Here is a 21,972-nt window from a genome sequence, read left to right as displayed (position 1 = left end):
CAGTTTTTTCATATGAGATATAAACAAAAATATCAACTTTCGATCGCTGAAAGAAAACCTGTTTGTTATCATATTCATATACGATCTGAATATCTAACAAGGACGCATTCCCATTTCACTGAGAACTGCTGTGCACGAAATGGTATAACCACTCGCCAATATAGCATTTGATTTACTCCACACGACTTCGATAGGTTTCTCTTTGCTACACCACACTGCGAAGACCTAGCTGCATAACGGGGCATTCTGAGCTGCGCGTCCCACTGGCGCCGCGCACGGTAAACGGTACACCGTATCGGTACTCACGACTGCCGGCCGAGAACGGACACACGCGTCACTCACTCGACCCGAGAACGAACGCACGCGTCACTCCTCGTTCAAGCGATCGCTCTGTGCGTCTCACTGGCACACGCGCACTCCCACATGTTAGCTCACAAATACAAAATGCATAAGCTTGCATCGCAACGAACACAGGTTTTAAATAATACAATACAAAACGCACAAACAGTAATTGCAGAGTCCCCAGCTGGGTGGGTGGGGGCCCGAGCGGACCGGGGTGGGGTGGGGTGTTGTGGGGCGCGCCCGGTCGCCCTCACGTGCCCTTCGGCGGGTCCATGGCACAGATGACCGCCTTCATGAAACTGGCGGCGGCCAGGGAGGCGTACGGCTGCCACTCGCGGCCCCGCGTGCCGTCCTTGTAGTCTGCGGTACGGAGAGCAACGGCGGGTCAGCTCAGAGACCACGGGTGACAGCGAGGGCAGATCAAGTGGCAGCGAGGTCAGGTCAGGTCACACTCATAGGCCACGGTCAAGTAAGGTCAGCTAGGGATCGATGTGATACACCATCTGCCGTGTAAAGGCGAAAATAATTACGTCGGGTCAGAGGTCATTACCGAAGGCCAGAGGTCACTCTGAGGAAATCGGTTTTGCCTTTGTACGGCAGCCATGTAGAAACTGCCAAAAATGTTCGATGGGTCTAGAAAATACACTGAGCTTTCAAAAGCATGTCATACATTGTATTAAAGGTGGACATCCGAACAATATGGAATGCGGCCTGAATGCCTTAGTCTTTTAGTTGTCTCTGACAATGACGTATGAACGTCAAGTAGCATAGTAAATATTACTTCAATATGAAATACCGCGCCAATCCATTACAAACTCTGGCATGTCCATGGCAGGCGTGTGCTCTATCGAGCATGAAGCTAATCACAAAAACGACAACGTTACGTCCGCGCTCTTTTCAGCTTGAACGCCAGAGGATTGTCAATACGAACTCAATTGATGCCGGAATGAAGTCGATGTGCCCTAACATTGTGTGCACACAATTCGTTGTCGTCGGGCCATTCAGTGAGTCGGGGACCCGGCGGGGCCCTGAGCGCTGGCCAGAGTCCCCAGCTGCGAGCCACTGAGCTGCCGGACAGCTACGTCACTGAACTGACCGGCTATGCCGCGGATGAAGATGTAGTTGTCCTTGCGGTTGCCGTAGATGCTCTCCACGACCGAATCGAACTCGGCGTCGTAGGCCAGGATGCCGACCTGGCTGGAGAACTCCTGGCGCATCTGTTCGTGGCCCACCACCTGGCGACCCGAGGCCACCGGCCCCAGGTGAATCATCGGCCGGCCCCGCTCCCTGTAACGGACAGGGCCACCCTGTCAGTACTCACACTACACAGGGGGACAGGGATGCCACCGGTCCCAGGTGGATCATCGGTCGGCCCCGCTCCCTGTGACAGGCAGGACAGTGCCGTCAGTACACACACTACACAGGGGTATATACAGGGAGGGTACACAGGGAACCGGGAGGCCATCGGACCCAAATGGCTCACGGGCCGGTCCCGCTCCCTGCGTCACAAGGTTCCACGCCAATGTCGATCTCCAGCGCCCGCTCTCGTCCCAGTAGGTTCCACGGTTTCATTACATCCCACCGCAGATCCGCTGAGATTGAATGTGCAGTCGGTCTCCCTTGCTCGTTCTATTACCTGAGGTTGGTGCCGCAGTCGGCCGGCGCCGGGTGCGCGGTGGTACAGTCGGTCCCTCCCTCATCTGAGGTTGGTGGTACAGTTGGTCCCTCCCCTTACCTGAGCTTGGTGGTACAGTCGGTCCCTCCCCTCACCTGAGGTTGGTGTTACAGTCGGTCCCTCTCACCTGATGTTGTTTGTACAATCTGCCGGCGCCGGGTGCGCGGTGGTACAGTCAGTCCCCCTCACCTGAGGTTGGTGGTGAAGTCGGTCCCTCCCCTCACCTGAGGTTGGTGGTACAGTCGGTCCCTCCCCTCACCTGAGGTTGGTGGTACAGTCGGCCGGCGCCGGGTGCGCCACCTCGATGACGTCCTTGTCTCCGATGGCCATGTAGAGTTTGTCGGTGTCGTCGGGCGGCCGCTGGAAGGCGGCGTCCTGTTCCAGCAGCCGCTGCTGGCCGTCCGACATGTACTTGAGCCAGGGCGCCGCGTCCGGGTGCTCCTCGCCCTGCTGTCGCAGCAGCTCGGCAATGTTCTGCAGGTCCAGCTGCGGCGGACCCCACGACTTGGTCTCGAACTCGTACGCGCCGGCGTCCAGTTCACTGGCCCTCTCGCAGTGCAGGTAAATAAACCTGGTGGAGGAAGAACATAACGTTACGCTTCACTGGACGACGGACGGTGTCTAACGGCACACTGTGCCGCTGGCAGATCTACATTTCACTAGGGTGCGTGTCGATTTATAATTGTTAGGACTGTGTGGCTTATAGTGACTTCATGATGTGGACTGTGTCGTTCAGGGTATGTTGTGTAGTCCAAAGGGACCTGATGCGCCATCTACGCGCCACACATGACTCCAGCTCTATCGCCGCGCCACCTCGCCAACCAGTCTCCATCCTTCTACCACCACCACGGGACCCAGCCCTGGCATCATCCACCTCCCGTCGCTCCCCCCGCTCCTCCTCACCTCTGTCCGGGCGTGGGCGCCGCCACCACCACGTCCCCGAGCCGCACGTGTTTGCTGTAGTCGGTGTAGTGCGGCACGCCGCCGCCGACCCCCACCAGGAACACGTACTCGACGCCCTGGAAGCAGCCGAGCAGTCGCGTGGTGCTGCTGCCGGCGGCTATCACGGCGCCACGCGTGTGACCCACCGTCGGCAGCTTGGTGGAGACCACCCGGTGCGCGCCGATGTTACCCAGCGTGTACACGTTCGACTCGCCTGGACGGGAGAGCGAGGGCAGAGTCAGAGGTGGGAGGGGAGCACAGCACTGAAGGTAAGGCAGCTCTAGAATCGTTGACAAGTCAACACCTGAAAATCAACTTGTGTTGAGACAACGCATCAAACACAATCAGCCAGCGCTTAGAGCCGGCCGGCAGAGAGAAAGGATTCTGCAGTCTCTCCTGGGTGACGAGTGACAGACGGATCTCCAATGTCCCTTTCCCTCCCTCCCCTGCCGCTCACCGACGGTGGTGAACCGGACGAACGTCTCCTTGTTGACAATCATGGCGTCGACGGCGAGCTTCTCGCAGTAGTTGGCCGTGATGATGGCAATGGTGGGCTGCTGGGCGCTCACCACGGTCGGCATCTGTTTCACCACAGTCACCGCCGTGTCGTTCTCCTGGACACGCGTGTAGCCGCCCGACTCGAGCGGGCGCACCGAGCCGCGCTCCGTCAGCGCGGCCAGGTGCAGCTGCACCTCCTCCTCGGCACGGTACGTCTGTCTGTGGGGTAGGACGCGGGCTGTTAGTGCTAAATACACATAGGAAAGGAGTCTCGGACAATATCGGAGGGATTCTTATGCGATAGGGTACAGATATGTTGGATAAATGTCGTATTGTTTGGACATTATATTGGCCTGATTATTTCCTAGCTATATCACTGAGCATCACCGAATTCCTTTTGGATGTCGAGCGTTAACTGTGGGCCTTTCCAGCAGGTGCATGGAGCCACTCCGCGCAATGAAATATAGCAGGCTTGGACTGTCTGAACAAACGACACCTTTGTCAACACTCAGAACTTCATATTTCAGTACTGAATTATTCATTCAAGGGTTCAAGTTACTTCATCGGAGCCCGTCGCCCCATAAGTGTTCGGCTCAGGTTGGACATAGACTGCTGAACCTAACCTCACGGTCGGGAGGCATTACTTGGCGTCTCTCGTACTTACTTGGCCATCTGCTGTACGGTGACGGGGTTGGGGTAGGACTGTTCGATGATCTCCAGCACTTTGGCCTCGGTGAGTTCCACCTCGCCGTTGGCGTGCCCCTCCGGCGATACTGTAACACAGCCGTGCACATTTCAGCGAGGAGCAGCGGACAAAGGGACGGCATATTTAGAGGCTGCACCAAGAGATCAACCAGCATGGGCTTATTTATGTACTGGAAAACGCTTTTAGGTCCAAGAAGATAACTTCCTAAATTGCAGAAAAAAGCATATGTGAGACACATTAAATATCTGGACACGTCATGCACAGTTGCATCATGACCAAAAGTGCTATGTCATGTAAGTTATCACAAACGACGTCTGCCGCTCTCTGTCTGGTCATATCACAGACCGAGCGAGCGGAGAGACACCACGGTGGGGCGATCAAACCAGCCGCCACCCGTCCACCGCCATACACAGACACACACCCCGTCAGCTGACAGGCACACTCATTCCGCCGGCCGTGCACCAAACAGCGCCGTCCCGGGCACAAGGCGCCTCCCGAGCGGCCCATACGTGCCATACGAGCGCGTCACAGTAGGTCAGTTGCCGTTGTAAGGGACGGTGTCACACAGTTTGTCATTCAGTCGACATTGAGGAGGAAGGACATTTCAGCAGCCGGAGTCGAGAGGAGTCATACATCTGAGTCGCATTGAGGTTTCATCAGTGGGAGTCATTCCCCGAATCCCCTTCTTCCACCATCACCACCGTTGACCACCACTCGAGTAGACTAAACAGGCGCACGCGGCCAAATAAACAAAACGATAACACGCCGACCACCTCTGTGAAACTCAAAACGGCAGCATTGCATGGCACACTGCATTGCATCTGCTGAACTCAGCTCGTAGATCCAGCTGCTCTGAAGTACCGACACCAAACCGCATTCTCGACTCGCTCCTCTTGCAGTGGGCACATCACTCATGACTGCCTCATCAGGCGGCTGTCTTGCAGAGTCCCGTCACCCTCCGGTCCCTCGCCGCTCGCCGCCGGCCGTACAGTATCACGCCGCCCGTCACCCACCGTTGTACAGTCTGGCGCTGAGGCTGTGCGGCAGTAGGAACAGCAGCTGCTCCAGGATGTCCTCCTCCAGCTGCAGCAGCCGCTCCCGGCGCGCCACCGTCTCCAGCGAGTCGGTCAGCACCGTCTCCACGGCCAGCGTGCGGCGCGCCGGCGGCCCGGTCGGCTCGGCCGCCGCCGCGCCCGCCCCCGCCGCCCGGGTCAGCCGCTGGCGGCGCCGGTAGTTGCGGTACAGCTCGCGGTACAGCTGGGCGCGCGCCGCCTCCCGGAAGTGCAGCCTGCCGGTGCCGGCGGCCGGCAGGGAGCGGGCTCGCTGCAGCGCCGGCGGCGCTCGCTGCGGAGGCTCCGGGCTGCCCCGGCCAGCCGACAGGCAGCCGGTGGTGCGCGGAGCCCGCCGGCGGCCGGCCGGGCGCGGCAGTGTCTGGCAGTCACGGGACGGCGGCCAATCGGTCGGAGGCCGCCCGAGGTCGTCCCCGGCTCCCGAGGAGGCCGTGCGCCGCCGCCGGGCCGCCGACTGGCCGCCGGGCTCCGAGAGACGGTCCCTGTAGCGGCGCTCCGGGGAGCCCCGCTCCTGCCGGGCCGCCGACTGGCCGCCGGGGTCGGACAGCCGGTCCCGGTAGCGGCGCTCCGGGGAGCGTCCCTCCGGCCGGGTCACCGACTCTGAGCTGCGCGTCAGGGACGACTCGGAGGTGGCCGACTGGCGGTGACGGGCCAGCGCGCCGCCGCCGGCCGCGTCCCGTCTGCCCGGGACCCCGGGGACGTTCCTTATCTGCGCCCCCTCGCCACCGGACCAGGCCTCCCGCCTGTCTCTGTCACCAGGCCTGGAGACGGGTGAGCTCGGCTCTCTGTGGTGTTCGCTGACGTGCCTCCGTCGCTCGTGGAATGTGTCCGTTTTCCACTGTCTGGAAGATACATCATCCTGCCACTGCTGTGGCAAAACTGACTCCCGTAACTGAATAGCTTCATCTCGCCTGTGGCGACTTTTCACAGTTTCTGTCCTGAGATTTCCTTCCGACACATCTCTCCTCTGTGGCTTCTGGGGCGTTTCTCGTACCTCTCTGTCGGTTAAGACCCTGTCCTGATGTCTCCCAGTCGACCCATTTGCGCTGCGTGGGACCACGAGCTTTCCGGCTGCTGCGATTGGCATATCTTGCCGCTGTGACTTCTGAAAAGTCTTACTTTCTTTACCATCATTAAGCGCTTGTTTCTTCCGGATTTCCATGTCAATCTCTTGCTTCGGTTTATATTGAACAACTTTTGAGTGTTCTTGTTCTGCTTCATTTTGTTTCTGATTGTCCTCGTGGGAACCCTGCTTCGAATTCGCATCTTTCTCTGGTTTCCCTTTACCGTTGTGAGCCGGCGGGTGCCCATTCACCTGCCCATTGGACACTGTCACTGTAGCGCTCGCGATCATCTCTCTCAGCTCGATCGACCTGGACCTCCGCCGGCGCCGCTCCGCGCGCTCCTCGTCCGCCGACCGTTCCGCCGGGGAGCGGCGCCGCCTCCGCTCCCTCCGCTCCGCACTGTCCGCCCGGTCCTCAGTCGAGGACCGTCTTCGCCGCCGCTCCGCCCGCTCCACGCTGTCCCTCGAACCTTCCCGTACCTCCACCGGGGACTTGAGCAGTGTCGTCACTTCTTCCCCCTTGGTCTCCACTCTCTCTTTTTGTTCCTTGCTGTCAGTACGGTCCTTCTGCTGCGAGTCATCAGCTGGCACCATTTTGCCCGTGTCGGCCGGCTGACTGTTCTCCACTGAAGGCTGCTCTGTCGATAATACCGGGGAGCTGACTGAGCGGGAGTCGGTCCTGCAGGGAGAGCCTGAAGGGGACTGAGCCAGGTCCGCCTCGAACTGCCTCCGCGTGCGCGGCGAGAGGTCAGCGGAGCGCAGCAGAAACCGAATCTTCTGCTCCCGTTTGGTCTTCCTCCCCGCGTCGCCAATGTTTGATGAAGAGCCGTGGGCTGCTTCCGGAGCCGCCGGAAGGGACTGCTGAGAAAGGTACTGCTGTTTGACTTCCGGCGAAAGGTTGGAGTGTTTCAGCATGGACAGGATCTTCCTCTGGCGTTTGGCGTGCCTCTCGGGACTGCCCGTGATTGCTGGGGAGGACCCGTCGCCCTCGGCAGCACCAGCGAGCGAGGGGTGTGACAGGTACTGACGTTTAACCTCCTCCGGTAGGTCGGCAGATTTCATCATTGAACGGATCTTCCGCTCCCGCTTAGTGTGACGTTCCAAACTGTTGATTTGTGGCGATGGGTGAGTATGCTCATCAGCAGCCGACGGCAGAGAGTGCTGAGACAGGTACTGCTGCTTTATCTCCGCCGGCACGCTCGCTGCGTTCAGCATGGACTGCAGCTTTCGCTCCCTCTTGGCTCGCAGGTCCGGAGTGTTGAGACCGCAGCAGCGGGCCTCACTGGCGTCCAGGGACTGCTGAGAGAGGTACTGGCGCTTCACCTCCGGCGGCAGGTCGGCCGTCCTCAGCATCGACTGGATCTTCCGCTGTCGCTTCCTGTGCCGCTCCAGACTGCCGGAGTCGCCGGCGGCGGGCGGGGAGACCAGGTGAGGGGCGCTGCCCGACGTCTCATGGTTCTGCCTGAGGTTCTTCATCTGATTATTGGCCATGCCTTCGTTTGCGTTCTTCTGACCATTAGCGCCACTTCCCTGACTAGTCGGCTTCAAATCTCCCACGAATGAAGACGTGCTTTCTTTGCCAATGCGATTCCCCGGACTTGGTTCGGGTACCCTCGCCCCTTCACTCTTACTATTTGCTGAGAAGACGTCTTCCTTGCCCAGTGCCAGGCGATACGACTGTCTGGCGTTGATGGACCTCACCAGAGTGGCTCCACTGGTGACATTTCTGTCCAGGCTGTCATCCATCAGTCGCTGGGAGCTCCGTGAGTGTACACCGTTGGGCAGAGCTGTCCGATCATGCAGCACATCCTGTCTTTTCGGTGAACTATTTCTCTCAGGCCCCGAAGCCGCACGTTTCCTGCTGGATAAGACCTTTGAGCCTCGTATGAAAGTCCCCTGGTCGGTTTCCGAGGCTCGTTTTCTATCAGCAGTTTCGATCGTCTCATTCGCCTTATTGTTTATTTCTGGTGCACTTCTATCTTCTTCATACATATGTTGAGGCTCTTCCGAAGCTCGTTTGTCCAGCTCTGTAATAGTCTGCTCCGATTTCGTTCTTCTCTGGTCTATTTCAGGTCTGTCCTCCGACACGTCTATCCTCGGCTCTGATCCCGATCGCACCATGTCCGTCCTGTCTGCGCTCTGCTCTGTGTCAGCCCCATCCGCCAGCCGGCTGGGGGCAGACTGGTACACGCTCCGGTCCCGTCTGGGCGCGGAGGTCCTGTTCCTCTCCGCCTCTGCGGCCGCCGCCGCCCGCTCCAGCAGCTCCTCCTGGGCGGGCCGGGCGCCCAGGCCCGCGGGGTAGGAGGCCGGTCGGAGCTGCAGCCCCGGCCTGCCGGCCATCAGAGCTGCCCGGGACGGCGGTCTGCTCACCGTCCGACCCCCACTCCGCGCCGCAGGGCTCTCCCCGTCCGGTACCCCGACCGTCTGCTCCCCAGAGCGACCGCTCATCGCAGCCACACTCCTCGAGAGCGGCGTCTTAGCCTCAAAGCTCGTCCGGGGTGGTGCAGACGCGAAAAACTCGGCCCGGAGTCGCGCGGTGTCGGCTGACCGCCTGGTGTGCCTCTGCTCGGGGGATGGCTGCACTGTCACGGCGCTCGCTGCGGCCGGCCGCTCGCCTGGTCCGCCGGGTACCACGGTGTACCGCTGTCTCCAGCTCCAGCTGGTGTCTCTGGGAGGCACGGCCGGCGGCCCGGTCCCCGTGTCTCTGTGTGTCGTCTGCGGCCCGGCTCCCGCTGGCTCCGGGCTGGCGACTGGCGCCAGTCCGGGCAGCTGGGAGGACCGGCCGCGGTCGGCGGTCGACAGACGCGGGCCGACGGCGGAGCGCAGCGGCCGCAGGCGCGTCTGGTACTCCCTCGCGTACTGGTACTGGTACCGCGGGTACTGGTACTGGTACCGCGGGTACCACGACACGCCGTCTGCGAGCCGCGGGCAGACGGCGGACTCAACAAGCGGCAGACGGGAGGAGACACGGGACACGGGGAACAGAAGACACAGACACAGACTTCAGCGCCGATCGTACACAAACAAACACCACACATACGGCGAATGGACAGCGGAGTGAAGTAACACACACCACCAAGCGGAGAAACAATACACAGTAGACGACAAACGACAAGCTTTCAGGAACTGAACTCCACTGGAACATGAACTGGAAACATGATACACCGCTGTCCGGCACGACACGCTACTTTCGTCTCAAGTTCCATGCTTGTTAGTAATTAGCAGCGTTATCCCAAAGGCCAGACGTATGCTAGCAAATTAATTAAAGCCGTGAGGAGGGTCCAATATGCAAATGCACAGGTCCCGAAAAGATTAACATCACGGGGCTTATATTAGCGAGTCATGTCTTAGTACTCTCAGGTACCAATGTTGACCTAATTTTTTCCACAGCAACCAAAGGAGCCAAACATTAGCAAACCTGTCAGTGATCAGACGAAACCCATCAGGCTCTAGCTACGCCAGCCATCAGCTAATGTCAGGTGGCAGCGCACGCTGGGGAAAAGTTAGCGGTCGCACTCGGCACTCTGGGGAGGGTTAGCTGCTGCAGTGGGCAGTCTCCCCGTGTACTGCGGAGAGGTTAGCGGCGCCACTCGGCAATCTGCCCGTCTGCCAAAGGTCGGCGGCTGAGTCAGAGACGGCCGGCCGGCCGCCGCTCGCCAGGTTAGTGGGTCAGTGAGCGGACGGACAGACCGGGCAGCCACCCCCGCTACCGGGCGGGCCAGCGAGCGATATCTTACAGGGCCGCAGTGAGACTCCCACCGAGCACAGAATGTAGCCCGGCCTGGCTGGGGGCAGAGCAGCGTCAGTGGTCGGCGCCGGACGGGACGCAGGGGCGCCCAGTGGGTCACAGGGGCGCCGGTATCAGAGGGGCGCCTACTGATACACAGGGGCGCCGGTATCGGAGGGGCGCCCACAGATACAGGGACGATGGTAACGGTCACCCCATCGACTGGGAACGATGAGCGGTGGACACGGACACTGTATCGGACGTGATCAAGTCGATGATATAACACTGACCGATAACAAATCGCCGGCTACAGCTGAAGTTTTTATCAATGAGTCATGCAACACCACGCTGAGTGGCGAAGTGTTCACTCATTCATATCACGAGACAGAGAAGGCACTACTCCGGCCTTCAAAAACAAGAAATATTATTCGATCGCAGTTATTATTTGGGACGAAAATTTTCCTGTATTTTGATTATAATGGCTGATAAATCCCATGACAATTAAATATTTTATCCATTGCTCCGGAAGCTCAGACTCGAAGCCCAGAGAAGACAGACCCCTCCCAAACACGTCGCGGACAGTGAGCTCCCCACACCGCCGAAGCACAGACAGACAGACAGACAGACAGACACAGGCCCGGGGTCCCCCGAGGAGGACTGCGGAGCCGGTACTCACTGGGCCGGACCGGCGCCGACACCGACTCGCCCAGCAGGGTCAGCTCCAGAGAGACTCGCCGCAGGTCTACGTATTTCGTCTGCATCAGCTTCATTATTTTGGTGATGAAGCCTACGTAATCTGCCGGGCAGAGGGAGAGAGCGGTCAACGGGTGGGAGTGGAGGGAGGTGACGGATGGCGGCCGCCGGCACGGCAGACGCCGGCCGGCCGTCACTGTCCGCCGCCTGTCATAGCCAGTACCTGTCACACCACTACCTGTCACAGCCGGTCACGACACGACTCGGCACGTCTGACAGAGTCGATAGGCGATTTTCACCACCGGACACAGAACGCCAGAAACGCGGTCTGTTACAATGGCCCAGCTTGGAATGAGAAGTATGAAACGGGCGGGCGTGCAAAGCACCTGAACGGAAGGGGCGCACAGCACGAAGGAATGAGTCACAGCGATTGTAAGGATAACATGGCACAATACATGTAGCACTACACATTGATTCAGAAACCCATGAAAACACAGGCAGCTGAGGCTCAGGCTGATGCAAAAAGTAATGCGTCAGCGTCGGCACAAAAAATGAGCCAAAAGTTATGCCTCGGTATCGAGAAAGGCATTATGCATAGCCGAAATGCTCATCAGTCTGCACTGTTTACGGTTCTGCGACGCGACCTCATCATCATTTCAGATCGAGAGGCACCCCTGGCTAACAGCAGACTGGCTGGACGGTATGGAGGCTGACCAGGTCAGACCTATCAGCCTGAGGACGGCGATCGCCACTCGCTCTCTATCGCCTGTGACCGGCACCGTTTCTGACAGGCCCGGTAATACAGCCTCAGACACACGTCCCGACCAGACACGGACACGGAACGCCAGGGCGGCGACACGGGCACGGCGTCCGCCTCGGACATTTTGTCACGGCACATAAATACACCACGTCAGCGTGTAAGCAATGAGCTCACGCCGGTCTCCCTGGCACTGGGCGCTGGCCGGCACCCTCCCTCCGAGTCACGAGTCCCGCCCGGCTCCCACTCACCCCTGGGGAAGTCGAGCGGACTGACGAGCTCCTTGAAGAACTCCTGGGCGTAGCGCGCCTGCTCCTGCTCGGGCACGTACTCCTTGAACCAGAACCGGAGAGTGCGCGATTCCTGAGTGTGCAGGCTGGTGTCGGCGCTCACCAGAAACACCTTGAACTCGAGCGTGAGTTGTGCCGGTGGTAAACTGGCCATGTCTGCGGGAGCGGGGTGTATGGTCAGAGGGGTACTTGGTCAGACATAAAACACATAAGGGAACGTTTCATTGTAACTCAGCAATCCATGCTGTGACAATGGCGACTGCAAAAGTAAATCATTTCGAAACTGCTGGTGTGAAAAATTCACTTGACATATCGTAAATTGAACTGATTCTCTTATCGTGCATTCCTATGCCTATCTCGGTACATTGTTTTGCAAACAATGTGTCATTCGTCAGTTCGGATTCAATATCCCACCGCCCACACAGCTGATTGTTTCCGAATGACGTCACCCGCCCCACCCACCAATCCATCCGGCCCACAAGGACGGCGTGTCGTGATGGGATACCGTGATTCATCCACACGCACACACAACCCGTGAGCCAGCAGATAGGCGGCACAGAGGTCGGGAAATATCGAATCCAGAAGCCAGGGAGGACGAAAAACATCAGGGTTCAACCAGGACAGAATAGCCGCACATCCCCGACGCCTAGGAACTCGACTATAACAGCCGCTATTAAAGTTAACAACGCGCCACAGATTGTCGCCCACTCCACCCTCACACTGCCGGGGGTGAGCGGGCGAGCGGGGCCAATCATCCTCTCAGTAGCGCCGCTTCCAGCCGGCCCGGCGCCCAGCGACCGGCAGAAAAAGTCGCCTTGACGCGCCCACAGCCGCCTAACCGTACCGCCGGCACGCGACAGACACACCCTGGTTAGCCCACCATCAGTTCATCAGCCACTGCTGACAGGGCCGCGCGGGACCAATTTGTGACTCGTTTAGTCGTGTTGGAAACTCCCGATGAGGTTTGTTAGCGGTTTACGGGTTACAAAGTGATACACCCAGGATAAAATCACTGGGCGGAGCCGGATGTCATACCAACGACTACCCATATATTTGAGATAATGAAGCGATGACGGGGTTGTTTCCATCTTGTCCGTATAACTTTTTTGACAAGTAGTTGTAAACAAAACAAAGATCCCATGAAAGATAACAAGCTACACCCAAAGAACGCCCCCTGAAAACGTTGAATAAACAAAGCCAGAGTCCATTAAAATGTCAATAAACGACGCTCCTTTCTCTCCACCTACCAGGTCATCACGATTCGACGCCCCACCCTCACCTGTTTTCCGGCTCTTATTGACCACGATGCCGCGGTGATCTCCGCCCGCCACGTGCACGTCTGATGACGCCGCGCCGTCCGCGTCGGCCGCCGGCGCCGCCACGCGCTCAATCAGGATCGACGACGTGTTCTCCCGCTTGGGCAGCGGCGTCATCACGATCCGCTCTGAGACGGGGGGGGGGGGTAGGACGGGAGGCAGACGTCAGGAACGACAGACCAATAGACGACAAAGACGACAAGGGAAAACTGCTGTCGTCGTGGCTGCATTGGAGAGCGGTGTGGATACACCATGAAACAAGTAACGGGACACTGTTGCATTTTCCTGTATCTGCAACGCTATGCGTAGTCGTACATGAGGAAGGTGTAATCAATCGTAAATGTGCATAGTAAATGTTCAAGTACTGGTGATTTATCGCTGATAGCCCTTCAATGCTTCGTTAACGAACCAAACTATGAGCTGAGCCGGATACGATGACGATTTGATTTGGACCGCCTCATGGTGATGCCATTTTGCAATCAGTGTTATACGGAGCCGACGAAGGTATCCGGCAGAGCCTGTCAGTTTTTACATGCACAGCACTGACAGGACACAGCGCACCGCACTTCTACGATACATACAGGTATCCAAATATAACAGCAAATGGAGAGTGAGCTGTAGGTGGGTGACGTACCGGTGGCCGGGTCGGCCATGTCGACCACGTCTCGGGCGGCGCGTCCGACGGGACTCTCTGGTCCGGTGGACGTCTGCCGCGTCAGACGCAGTGTCTGCTGGAACTGGAACACAGAGAGGGGAGGCCAAACGGTCAGAGAGGGAGGATAGCACCACACACCTACTAGGTATCAGTGAGGGCACCCCCGCGGAGAGCAACAAAACGGAACCGGCTTTACGTCTGATTATGCGAAAGTACACGGCGATAAGGTATACAAAAATTATGCACGCATCATGCCTTTCCAAAAGCATTGTATTATCGAGGTACAGTAACATTACATTCGCCACCATTTAAATTCCAGTAATATCAGACATCAGTATTTCACGGCAGCGGCATCCGATCGACAAGACTTCACATGTTGAAAAACAGAGCACGCTACCTCATGATTACAGAATTCGCTGCAATGTAGCGCAGATGATTGAGAGGGTGAGGTGGCTTTGAAATGACGGCCTGTGGCGGTGCCTTCTCGGATGACCGAGCGCCATTTTAACGGAATCGCCTTAGAAGACGGCAACCACTGATCAAAATATTACCGACGAATCAGTTCAAAGCAAAAGCATTACTCTAAGAGTGAGCCCATTCACATTTCCAACTGAAGCTGTGTGCCACTTGCAGTGCCCTGTGATGAGCTCATAGTGCGCTCCGTGTTCCAAGGAATGCTGCGTAGGCCGGTAAGCATTTTGTCACATCCATGCATCAAATGCCCGCCTAAGCAGCTGGTCCTTATCCATGACTAAAACCAGACGTGGTAACCCGATAGGTCAGTCGGCACAGGATAGCAAGTGATCTGGAGCATACAGCAGTACCCACGACAAAGATAAACGTCTGGTCTTGGACGCTGGAACGGCACAAGGCTGGTCCTGTCCTGGTATCTAATGAATGCGGCGCCGAGACATGCCGCCGAAACGTCTTTCTCAATATCACCGACACCAACGGACGTCCAAAATCGCCCCGACGTGCCGTCATACCACCCGTGCGGCCGGGCCGGCGGCCGTGACTCACGACAGGTGACATCACCTGGACCCGGCTAGTGTTGAAAGGTCAGCCGAACCCTGTGCCGTGAGGTGGCAGACCCGGTCAGCCACCGCCAAAGGTCAGGCGGCTGTAAAGTTCGCAGGGCCAAGTCATGCTGTTCATTGTTCATGTAAGAGCACTCACATCGGTTATTGGATACGTTAAGTCCAGATTGGATTCGGTCGGGATAGAAATGGATTTTAAAGCGGTATAGACCATCACCGATCGATGGCGGATGATTTCGTACCGCGCAGTCGGCGGCGGTGGCCGACCCAGCTCTCTGCGCAGAGGACATTCCCTTCCCTCCGTCAACCGTGTGCAGACGGGGGGGGGGGGGGCAGTGACCGGTCTGGGCCCCACCAGCGGACCATGGGACCTGCGCAGCCGACCGGACCAGAGCGGCGCGGCGGCTGGCACACCGCACACGCCGGCAGTGGACGCCTGACAGGGGCCGCTGTGCCACGAGTGACGGACGGCTGAATCATGGACGTACGACACGTGCGGCCGGCTAAATCACGGACCGACTGAATCACGAGTGCGGCCGTATAGGGAAGGCGACTGGATCACGGACTTACGGTCTATACAGAGGATTCAGATCACGAACGAGGCCCATATGGACGGCTGAATCACGATTCGATGACAAGTTATGAGATCATGAAAAGAAGTCACCACCTGCTTCCGTGACAGCAGGGTTAGTTCATTTTGTGATTCGATGCGACTCGGCAAAGTCAGGATTGTAATGGACCGATATAGCCCGAGTCTGATCAATCCCAAATCTACACGTAGTTTAAATGTCTGAATTTCAGACTGGGCCAATGGTGTTATTGCTGACCTAGATAGCTATAGGCGGCGCGTCTGGCCCAGGCGGCGCAGTGTGCCGCTGGTGGCCTTGCCGACCCCTGCTCTTCGGTCACACACACATGTGTTCCTGACAGATGGTCAGTGGGGCGACATGTGCGCCCGCACGCGCACACTCGCCAGCGGACGCACACGCGTCAGCACGGGCCCGCTGACGGTAGTCGCAGCTCGCAGCAGGGTAATACGTCGCAAGGCGGACAGACGCGCGGAGGTCAGATGATACTGGCACGTGCGGCTACAGTTCTGTGTATGACTAATTATACTGAAAGGGGTGGGTGCAGGTAGTCACGGGTAGTCAACCCGTGTCTCTGCAATGCCGTGGTCAAACGTCACGAATAAAAACACACCGCAGCATTCATTAGGTCCTACTGACTTACTGAACCCTCAGGGCCACCAAACAATAGCGTTGTTTAGTGTATCGCGTGCCGACTGCTCCTGTCTTATCTGTCAGTCAGCGGTTAAAACTTGTTTCGAGCGTGACTATAACTCAGTCAAAGCAACGACAAAACAAGGGCGCTATCACGAGCTTAGGTGATAATTCGAGAGCAGGGGTCGGCTTTTTAGTAACGACCTACTTTGCTCTGAAATCTATCGAAACGAGCAAAACATGAGCTTACATAGGAATGCTTTCTTGTGGAAAAGTCACGAATAGATGTTGTAACAGGTTTCAACAAGGGGTAGTAGTTTCCGGTCATCGTGCTAGTGACGGCTGTGACTGAATGACACGGTACCTTGGTGAGCTCCACGGGCCCCGGCCGGCAGAGCCGGGGGTGGTAGCGCCTCCTGAACGCAGCAAGCATGCCTGTGCCGTGGCCACGCCTCTCCGCAGTCCGCCGAGCTCACCACACCCCCGTCACGGACCGCCCGAACGACCGACCGACCGACCAACCGTCTCCGGTCACCACCGCGACCTGCACTGGGGCTGTGCGCCTCGCGCCGGCCCTAATGAGAGCCGGCAGCGACCTCGGCCTGACCTCGGGGTCACCGTGCGTGCGTGTGACCTCGGCTGTGAGCCTGCGTGAGAGCTGCCGGGCGGGGGCGGGGGCGGAGCGGACGGGTTACGGCGGAGACAAACAGGCAGTGCGGACGGTGCCCTCCACATCCCGCCTGCACCGGTCCATCACACCGCGTGTGGAGTGCGGAATAACCGGCGGTGGCTGCGGAGCTGAGACGGGCAGGTATGCGGTGTAACCTGTCACACGGCTGGCAGCGCGCACACTGACGACCTTTCAATGTCAGATGCTGGGGAGATATCATTATGAAGAGTTCTTCATTGCAAGAAAATGGGAGGATTCACTACGTCAAATCAACATTGATTTCAACGCAAGAGCTTCCCGAATAAGCATTTTGAAGCGGAATGTGTATCGTGAAGACGACTTCGATAGGCATTAGCAGCTGTCAAAGTGATGCGCTGGCCACATTCCATCTCATCAGCTAAATGCAATGACGAAACATTACCGCGATTGATAAATATACAGCGAGCCCCGGGGCCGGTCACAGTCGATGTAACGCTGCCGTCCACTGGACAGAAGTCGGTCACATTTGTTGATATTCAAATCACTTTTGCACACTCAGCATCGTTCTATTTCGTCATCAGTCTGCGATAGTTTGAGAGACGATCGTCCATCTGAACATTTCAGCCATCATTATTTCACAATTTCACATCGGACTTTGATCTTAAAATACCCTTCTCCGTACATGTTTATGGAACGCACTTCTTTCAGGTTCACCTGCGATCGCGCGAAGCCTTTGATCAGTGGGAGGTATGATGGAATGCCGATGCCGGCGCCCCGCCCACCTTTCACCGCCCACAGGTGTTTGGAGAGCCCATTCTCGGCCTCACCCCGTGCAGTGAACGGATTTCACAGCCTAGCTGGGCGGGTACCTATCTCAGCGACGCGGCTATCGGATAATCCCCATATCCGAGCTGTCCAGGCTCTCTACAGCTCTGCCTGTCTGGTCTGTGCTCGACGTGCGTGTCCTCGCACCGAGTGAGACAAACGGATTGGGCGGGCCCGCCAGGCACGCGAGACCATTGTGATCGGGGGACAATGTCGACGGACGAGCACGGCTCCCACCACGCCCCTGTAAGCTTCACTCCGGCGGACTGCTGTCTGCGGGACAAACACACATCAGCGATGCACCTATCGCGGTACCCCGGGCCGGTGCAGTGGGAAGTTAGTGTTTACCTGTACTCCAGACATGTTTGGACAGTAGGCCGCTTCACGGGTAACCACCGACGACCTCCGTCAGAGCGCAGCGTCAGCAAACGCCGCCCACGGCAGCAGCAACACAATGAACACGGATCGGGCGCCCTGGCCGCGCCGATTTGAAATCCAACTGAACCTCCGCCGGCGGCCGGACTGTGTCTGGCCGTCTCGCCACTCGCCGTCCCGTGCCGGCCTTCCAGTGAGCCGCGCCGTCAGGGGTCCTCAACCCTCGCCGGCTGGGCGGCGGTGACGGCCCCCAGTCGCCGTGATAGCGCCCGCTGCTGATCGACTGTTTACCGTCCTGGAGCGGTCCCGACTCGACACCTGGCCGGCCGGACACTATGGCGGTTTGAGAGCCCCCGCCGGGGGCGCGGGGCCGCCACGGCCGGCCCAGTGCCGGTAGCAGGCTATGGTCGTAGTAGTAGTCCGCTGCGCTGGTCCCCAGTGAGAGCCGCCTCCCCGTTCCACCTCCACCGCTCCCGGCACCGCCGCGTCCCGATGAATAACTGATGCAGGTCGCGGGCACGCTGCGCGGCCCAGTTTTATGAACCCGAGACGTCCCCAAAGACCCGGCAGGATCCATCCACCAGCGCGGCTGAGTCCCGACGTCAAAAGGATTTAATCTGAACTGCCAGCAAAGCTCTGCCAATCCCGCATCATGCCGCCGGCGGCAGAGGCAGCCGCCACTCTCGGAAATCCTAATTAAATCGGCAGTGTGTGACAGATCCCTGGGGCGACAGCGACGTCGCAGTTCGCACGCCGCTCCGGCCGACAGTTGGTCTACTCCACCACCGCGCGCTCCTCACAGGGATTGGGCAGCCCGCAGAGCTCTGACACCGTGACGGAACGGAAGCGACATGGGGCCGTCACGACTCTGCAATTAACCGCAGTGCCGCCCCAGCCGGACAAAGCAGCGCTGTAGCAGAAAAAGGCTGGTCGCCGCGTCTCCCCGCGGCGCAATGGGAGCCGTGCTCGGTCAGAGTGAGTCAGCGCTGACCTACAAATGCTGCCTGCGTTCCGAGCCTGAACCCGCTGCAAAACGCGACATCGAGAGCCAGGGGTTCAGCTGCCATGTCACCAAGTGCGACACACGAGTCTAGTCTTATCACGAATCACGGTTCGGGTTCCAATCAATGAGCTGTGAGCAGCTGGGCACGCCGTTCGACTGCTCAGTATCACGGCGTGAGTCCACCCCGTGTGATCGCGGGGGCGGAGCCGGCCGTCAGACCGGTGTGATTACACTATTGACCCAATGCCAGGGGAAGTACACGGACTGAGGGGAGGGGAGGGGAGGGGAGGGGAGCGGCGCGTGCCGGCCGGGTAATCGGCCGTCGTTACCGCCAATACGGGCATCCGGTGTGGGGCGCCGCGCGGAGGGTCGGCTCGGCTCCCGGTTAGTGAGAACTGCGGTGGTTGGCTGGTGAGGACTGGGGTGTTCGTCTGGTCTGGCTGTCGAATACATGGAATATGACCGCCAATGCGATGGCAAATGATCATGTTTGTATTACATTTCCTGAGAAGACAGTGCGAACAAGGTTGTGGTAACAAAGATGCGCCAATAATAGTAATGAGAAGTCCACCAAAACCTCCGGTGCTAATACTCTGCAAACTAAGGCACATGACTGATGCGGCAAGGGTACACTAAAACGTGGTAAGGTGATAAGAGCACAATCAGTCCCAGCGGAAACGCTCGCAACAATAGATAATACCGTAATGCCGTAACCGTAACTATCGTAACTAACACGCAGTAACAATGCAGCATCCAGCAATGGTCCGAAAGTTTAGTCAGTGCGTCCGCCGCGTGTCTGCTGAGCGTTTCTCGGCGGCCCGCTGTGCGGTGGAAGCGGTCCGCTGCGGACGCGCCGGCTGGTCGACCTGCGGGACAATCGCTGTCAGCGGAATGAAGCCCTCGAAAAGGCGAGGTGGAGAAGGCTGGGTGACGAGTCCCTGAGGTGGGACGTTGGGCCGAGTTGTGGAAGACGCGTCCGTGGTGGGGGCGGAGCTAGGCTGAGCGGTAACAGGAGAGGCCCCACCCGGGCTGACGGCCTGTCCGACCGGAGGGGCTCCACCCGAGCTGACGGCCTGTCCGGCCGCCGGAGCGGCCCGCCCGGGCAGCCGAGGTGCGCTGACCGGTCGGCTGACGCCCGTCCCGGCAGTGCTGACCGGTCGAGCTGTCCTCCCAGAGGAGCTGCCCGGTCCACTGACAACCGTCCTTCCAGCACTGGAGGGTCGTCTGACATCCGTCCTCACGGCGTTGGAAGGCCGCCTGAGGTCCGTTCTCACAGCAGCGCTGGCCGGCCGGGAAGACGTCTTCACAATAGTGCTGACCGGCCGGCTGATGTCATTCCTTACAGCGCTGGAGTGCCGGCTGGCGTCATTCTTCCCAGAACTGGCCGGCCGGCGGACTTCCGTCCTCACAGCAGCGCTGGAGGCCCGGATGGCGTCGCTCCTCACAGCGCTTCCCGTCTTCACAGCACCGGCGTTGGCCGGCCGGGTGGGCGTCTTCCCAGCAGCCCCGGAGGGCCGGCTGACGTCCTTCCTCCCAGTGCCGGAGGGCCGAGCGGGTGTCTGACCTGGGGACGCCCCTGTCCCAGTGGGTCTTGGTGCATCTGCCGCCGCCGGCGCGTTGCCTTGCCGAACGGATGTCTGGCCGGGGGACGCTCCTGTCCCAGTAGGCCTTACTCCGGCTGTCGCCGCCGGCGCAGTGTTGTGCGGTGTCCCGGCCGGCGGCAGGCGGCTGCGTACAGCGGACAGCTCGGCCCGGAGCTCGCTGGTGGCCGCCGTGAGGCTGCTGACCTGCTGCTGCAGCGGCTCCAGACGAGCCAGGAGCGCCACCAGCGGCCCGCCCGGGGCCGACGGGGCGCCGGCGGCCGGTGGCGCCGCGCTCCTGGCCCGGTTCCGCTGCTGCTCGGCCGCCAGCTCCAGACTGGCCGCCTCGCGCTGGGTCAGCTGGCCGCCAGCGACCAGGGTCCTCAGGGCGCCCAGCCGCAGGGTGCGCTGAGGGGGTGGCGACCGGCCGGCGGCCAGCGCCTCCAGGGCGGCGGCCTCCTGTCGGCTCAGCTCGCCGGACCGGACCAGACGCTGCAGTGGCGGCACGGGCGCGGCCGGCGGCGGTGACGGCGCCGCGCGGCCCGCCCGCCCGCTGGGGCAGACCGGACAGAAGAAGCCGCAAGTGTCGGAGGGGTAGCAGCAGGCCGGGTAGTTCATGCAGACGAAGCGCCGCTGGCGGTGCAGCGGCCGCAGCGAGGCGGCGTGGACGGTGACGTTGGCGGCGGGCTCTGCGGCGCCGACGTTGGACGGTGCTGGTAGCAGCAGAGCCCCGAGCAGCACCACAGGCATCACCGCAGCGGCCCCCATCGGCCTGGGCCCGGCGACTGTCCTGAAGACCTCCATCTCTGACAAGAGCTCTACGCCGACTGCACTGAGACCGTGGCTTCGTCCGCAGCACACCTCGCCTTCACCTGTCCTCCGCTAACCCGATTAAAGGGAAATCGTCCAGTGCGATGCATGCGCTGATCGGCGTGCTATCTCCCCCGCCGTTCCCCCATGCGAATGCGGAGCGTATCTACTCCGGCCGACCGTCGGCCGATTTCTAATCCCTCGGCCGAGCATGGAACTGCGCTACAATCGTTAATGGAGAGGAATGAATTCGGTGTGCCTCGATTTGGGGTTAGCAAGGAGAGAAATGGAAAGAGAGAGAGAGAGAGAGAGAGAGAGAGAGAGAGAGAGAGAGAGAGAGAGAGAGAGAGAGAGAGAGAGAGAGAGAGAGAGAGAGAGAGAGAGAGAGAGAGAGAGAGAGAGAGGCCGCATGAACAATTTCAGTGAAAATATCATTTTTCTTCGCCATGCCATTTCCGCGAGCCTACCCAGTACCCACTATGAAATATCATTCAATAGGATCCAAATCCGGTAAATATTGGAGCCATGTGTGCTAACTGCTAGCTGTTATTAACTATAACCCAGCATTACTGGCAGAATAACAGTCAATCTACAGAGCATCAGCGTCCTCATCACTGAGGCAGTGCCGGCCAGTCTGGCCGGCTCCGGCCCCGTAATGAAGGTGGCTTATGGCGCCCGGGCCGCCGCCCATCCCCGGCGCGCAGGCCATCCATTGAGAGTAACGGGCCGTGAGTGACGC

The 21,972-nt window shown here is 59.2% G+C and overlaps 1 protein-coding gene across 11 annotated transcripts in view; it reads right to left on the bottom strand.

The window, feature by feature from the left end:
• Positions 1-89: 89 nt before the first annotated feature.
• LOC122393039 overlaps positions 90-21,972 on the bottom strand; it is a 35,236-nt gene continuing 13,353 nt past the window's right edge. For 4 of the 11 annotated variants that reach the window (XM_043388603.1, XM_043388604.1, XM_043388610.1 and 1 more), the window contains 11 exons: positions 13,714-13,816; positions 13,043-13,207; positions 11,725-11,919; positions 10,700-10,819; positions 10,034-10,081; positions 4,122-4,230; positions 3,417-3,676; positions 2,921-3,173; positions 2,277-2,588; positions 1,439-1,629; positions 90-702 (listed from right to left, as the gene is read on the bottom strand). In XM_043388603.1, coding sequence (XP_043244538.1) covers positions 593-702; positions 1,439-1,629; positions 2,277-2,588; positions 2,921-3,173; positions 3,417-3,676; positions 4,122-4,230; positions 10,034-10,081; positions 10,700-10,819; positions 11,725-11,919; positions 13,043-13,207; positions 13,714-13,816 — 1,866 coding nt within the window. In that variant the 3' untranslated portion in view covers positions 90-592. Of the gene's footprint in view, positions 703-1,438; positions 1,630-2,276; positions 2,589-2,920; positions 3,174-3,416; positions 3,677-4,121; positions 4,231-10,033; positions 10,082-10,699; positions 10,820-11,724; positions 11,920-13,042; positions 13,208-13,713; positions 13,817-17,813; positions 18,007-20,493; positions 20,499-21,972 lie in introns of those variants that run through there. The other 7 variants (XM_043388609.1, XM_043388607.1, XM_043388612.1 and 4 more) reach the window with 4 other exon arrangements.

The sequence above is a fragment of the Amphibalanus amphitrite genome, unplaced genomic scaffold, assembly GCF_019059575.1.
Source record: "Amphibalanus amphitrite isolate SeventyFive unplaced genomic scaffold, NRLGWU_Aamphi_draft 000512F_arrow, whole genome shotgun sequence".
Classification (NCBI taxonomy): Eukaryota; Metazoa; Arthropoda; class Thecostraca; order Balanomorpha; family Balanidae; genus Amphibalanus; species Amphibalanus amphitrite.
Note: the sequence above shows the minus strand (reverse complement) of the source record. Positions and strands in the feature narration are given on the sequence as shown.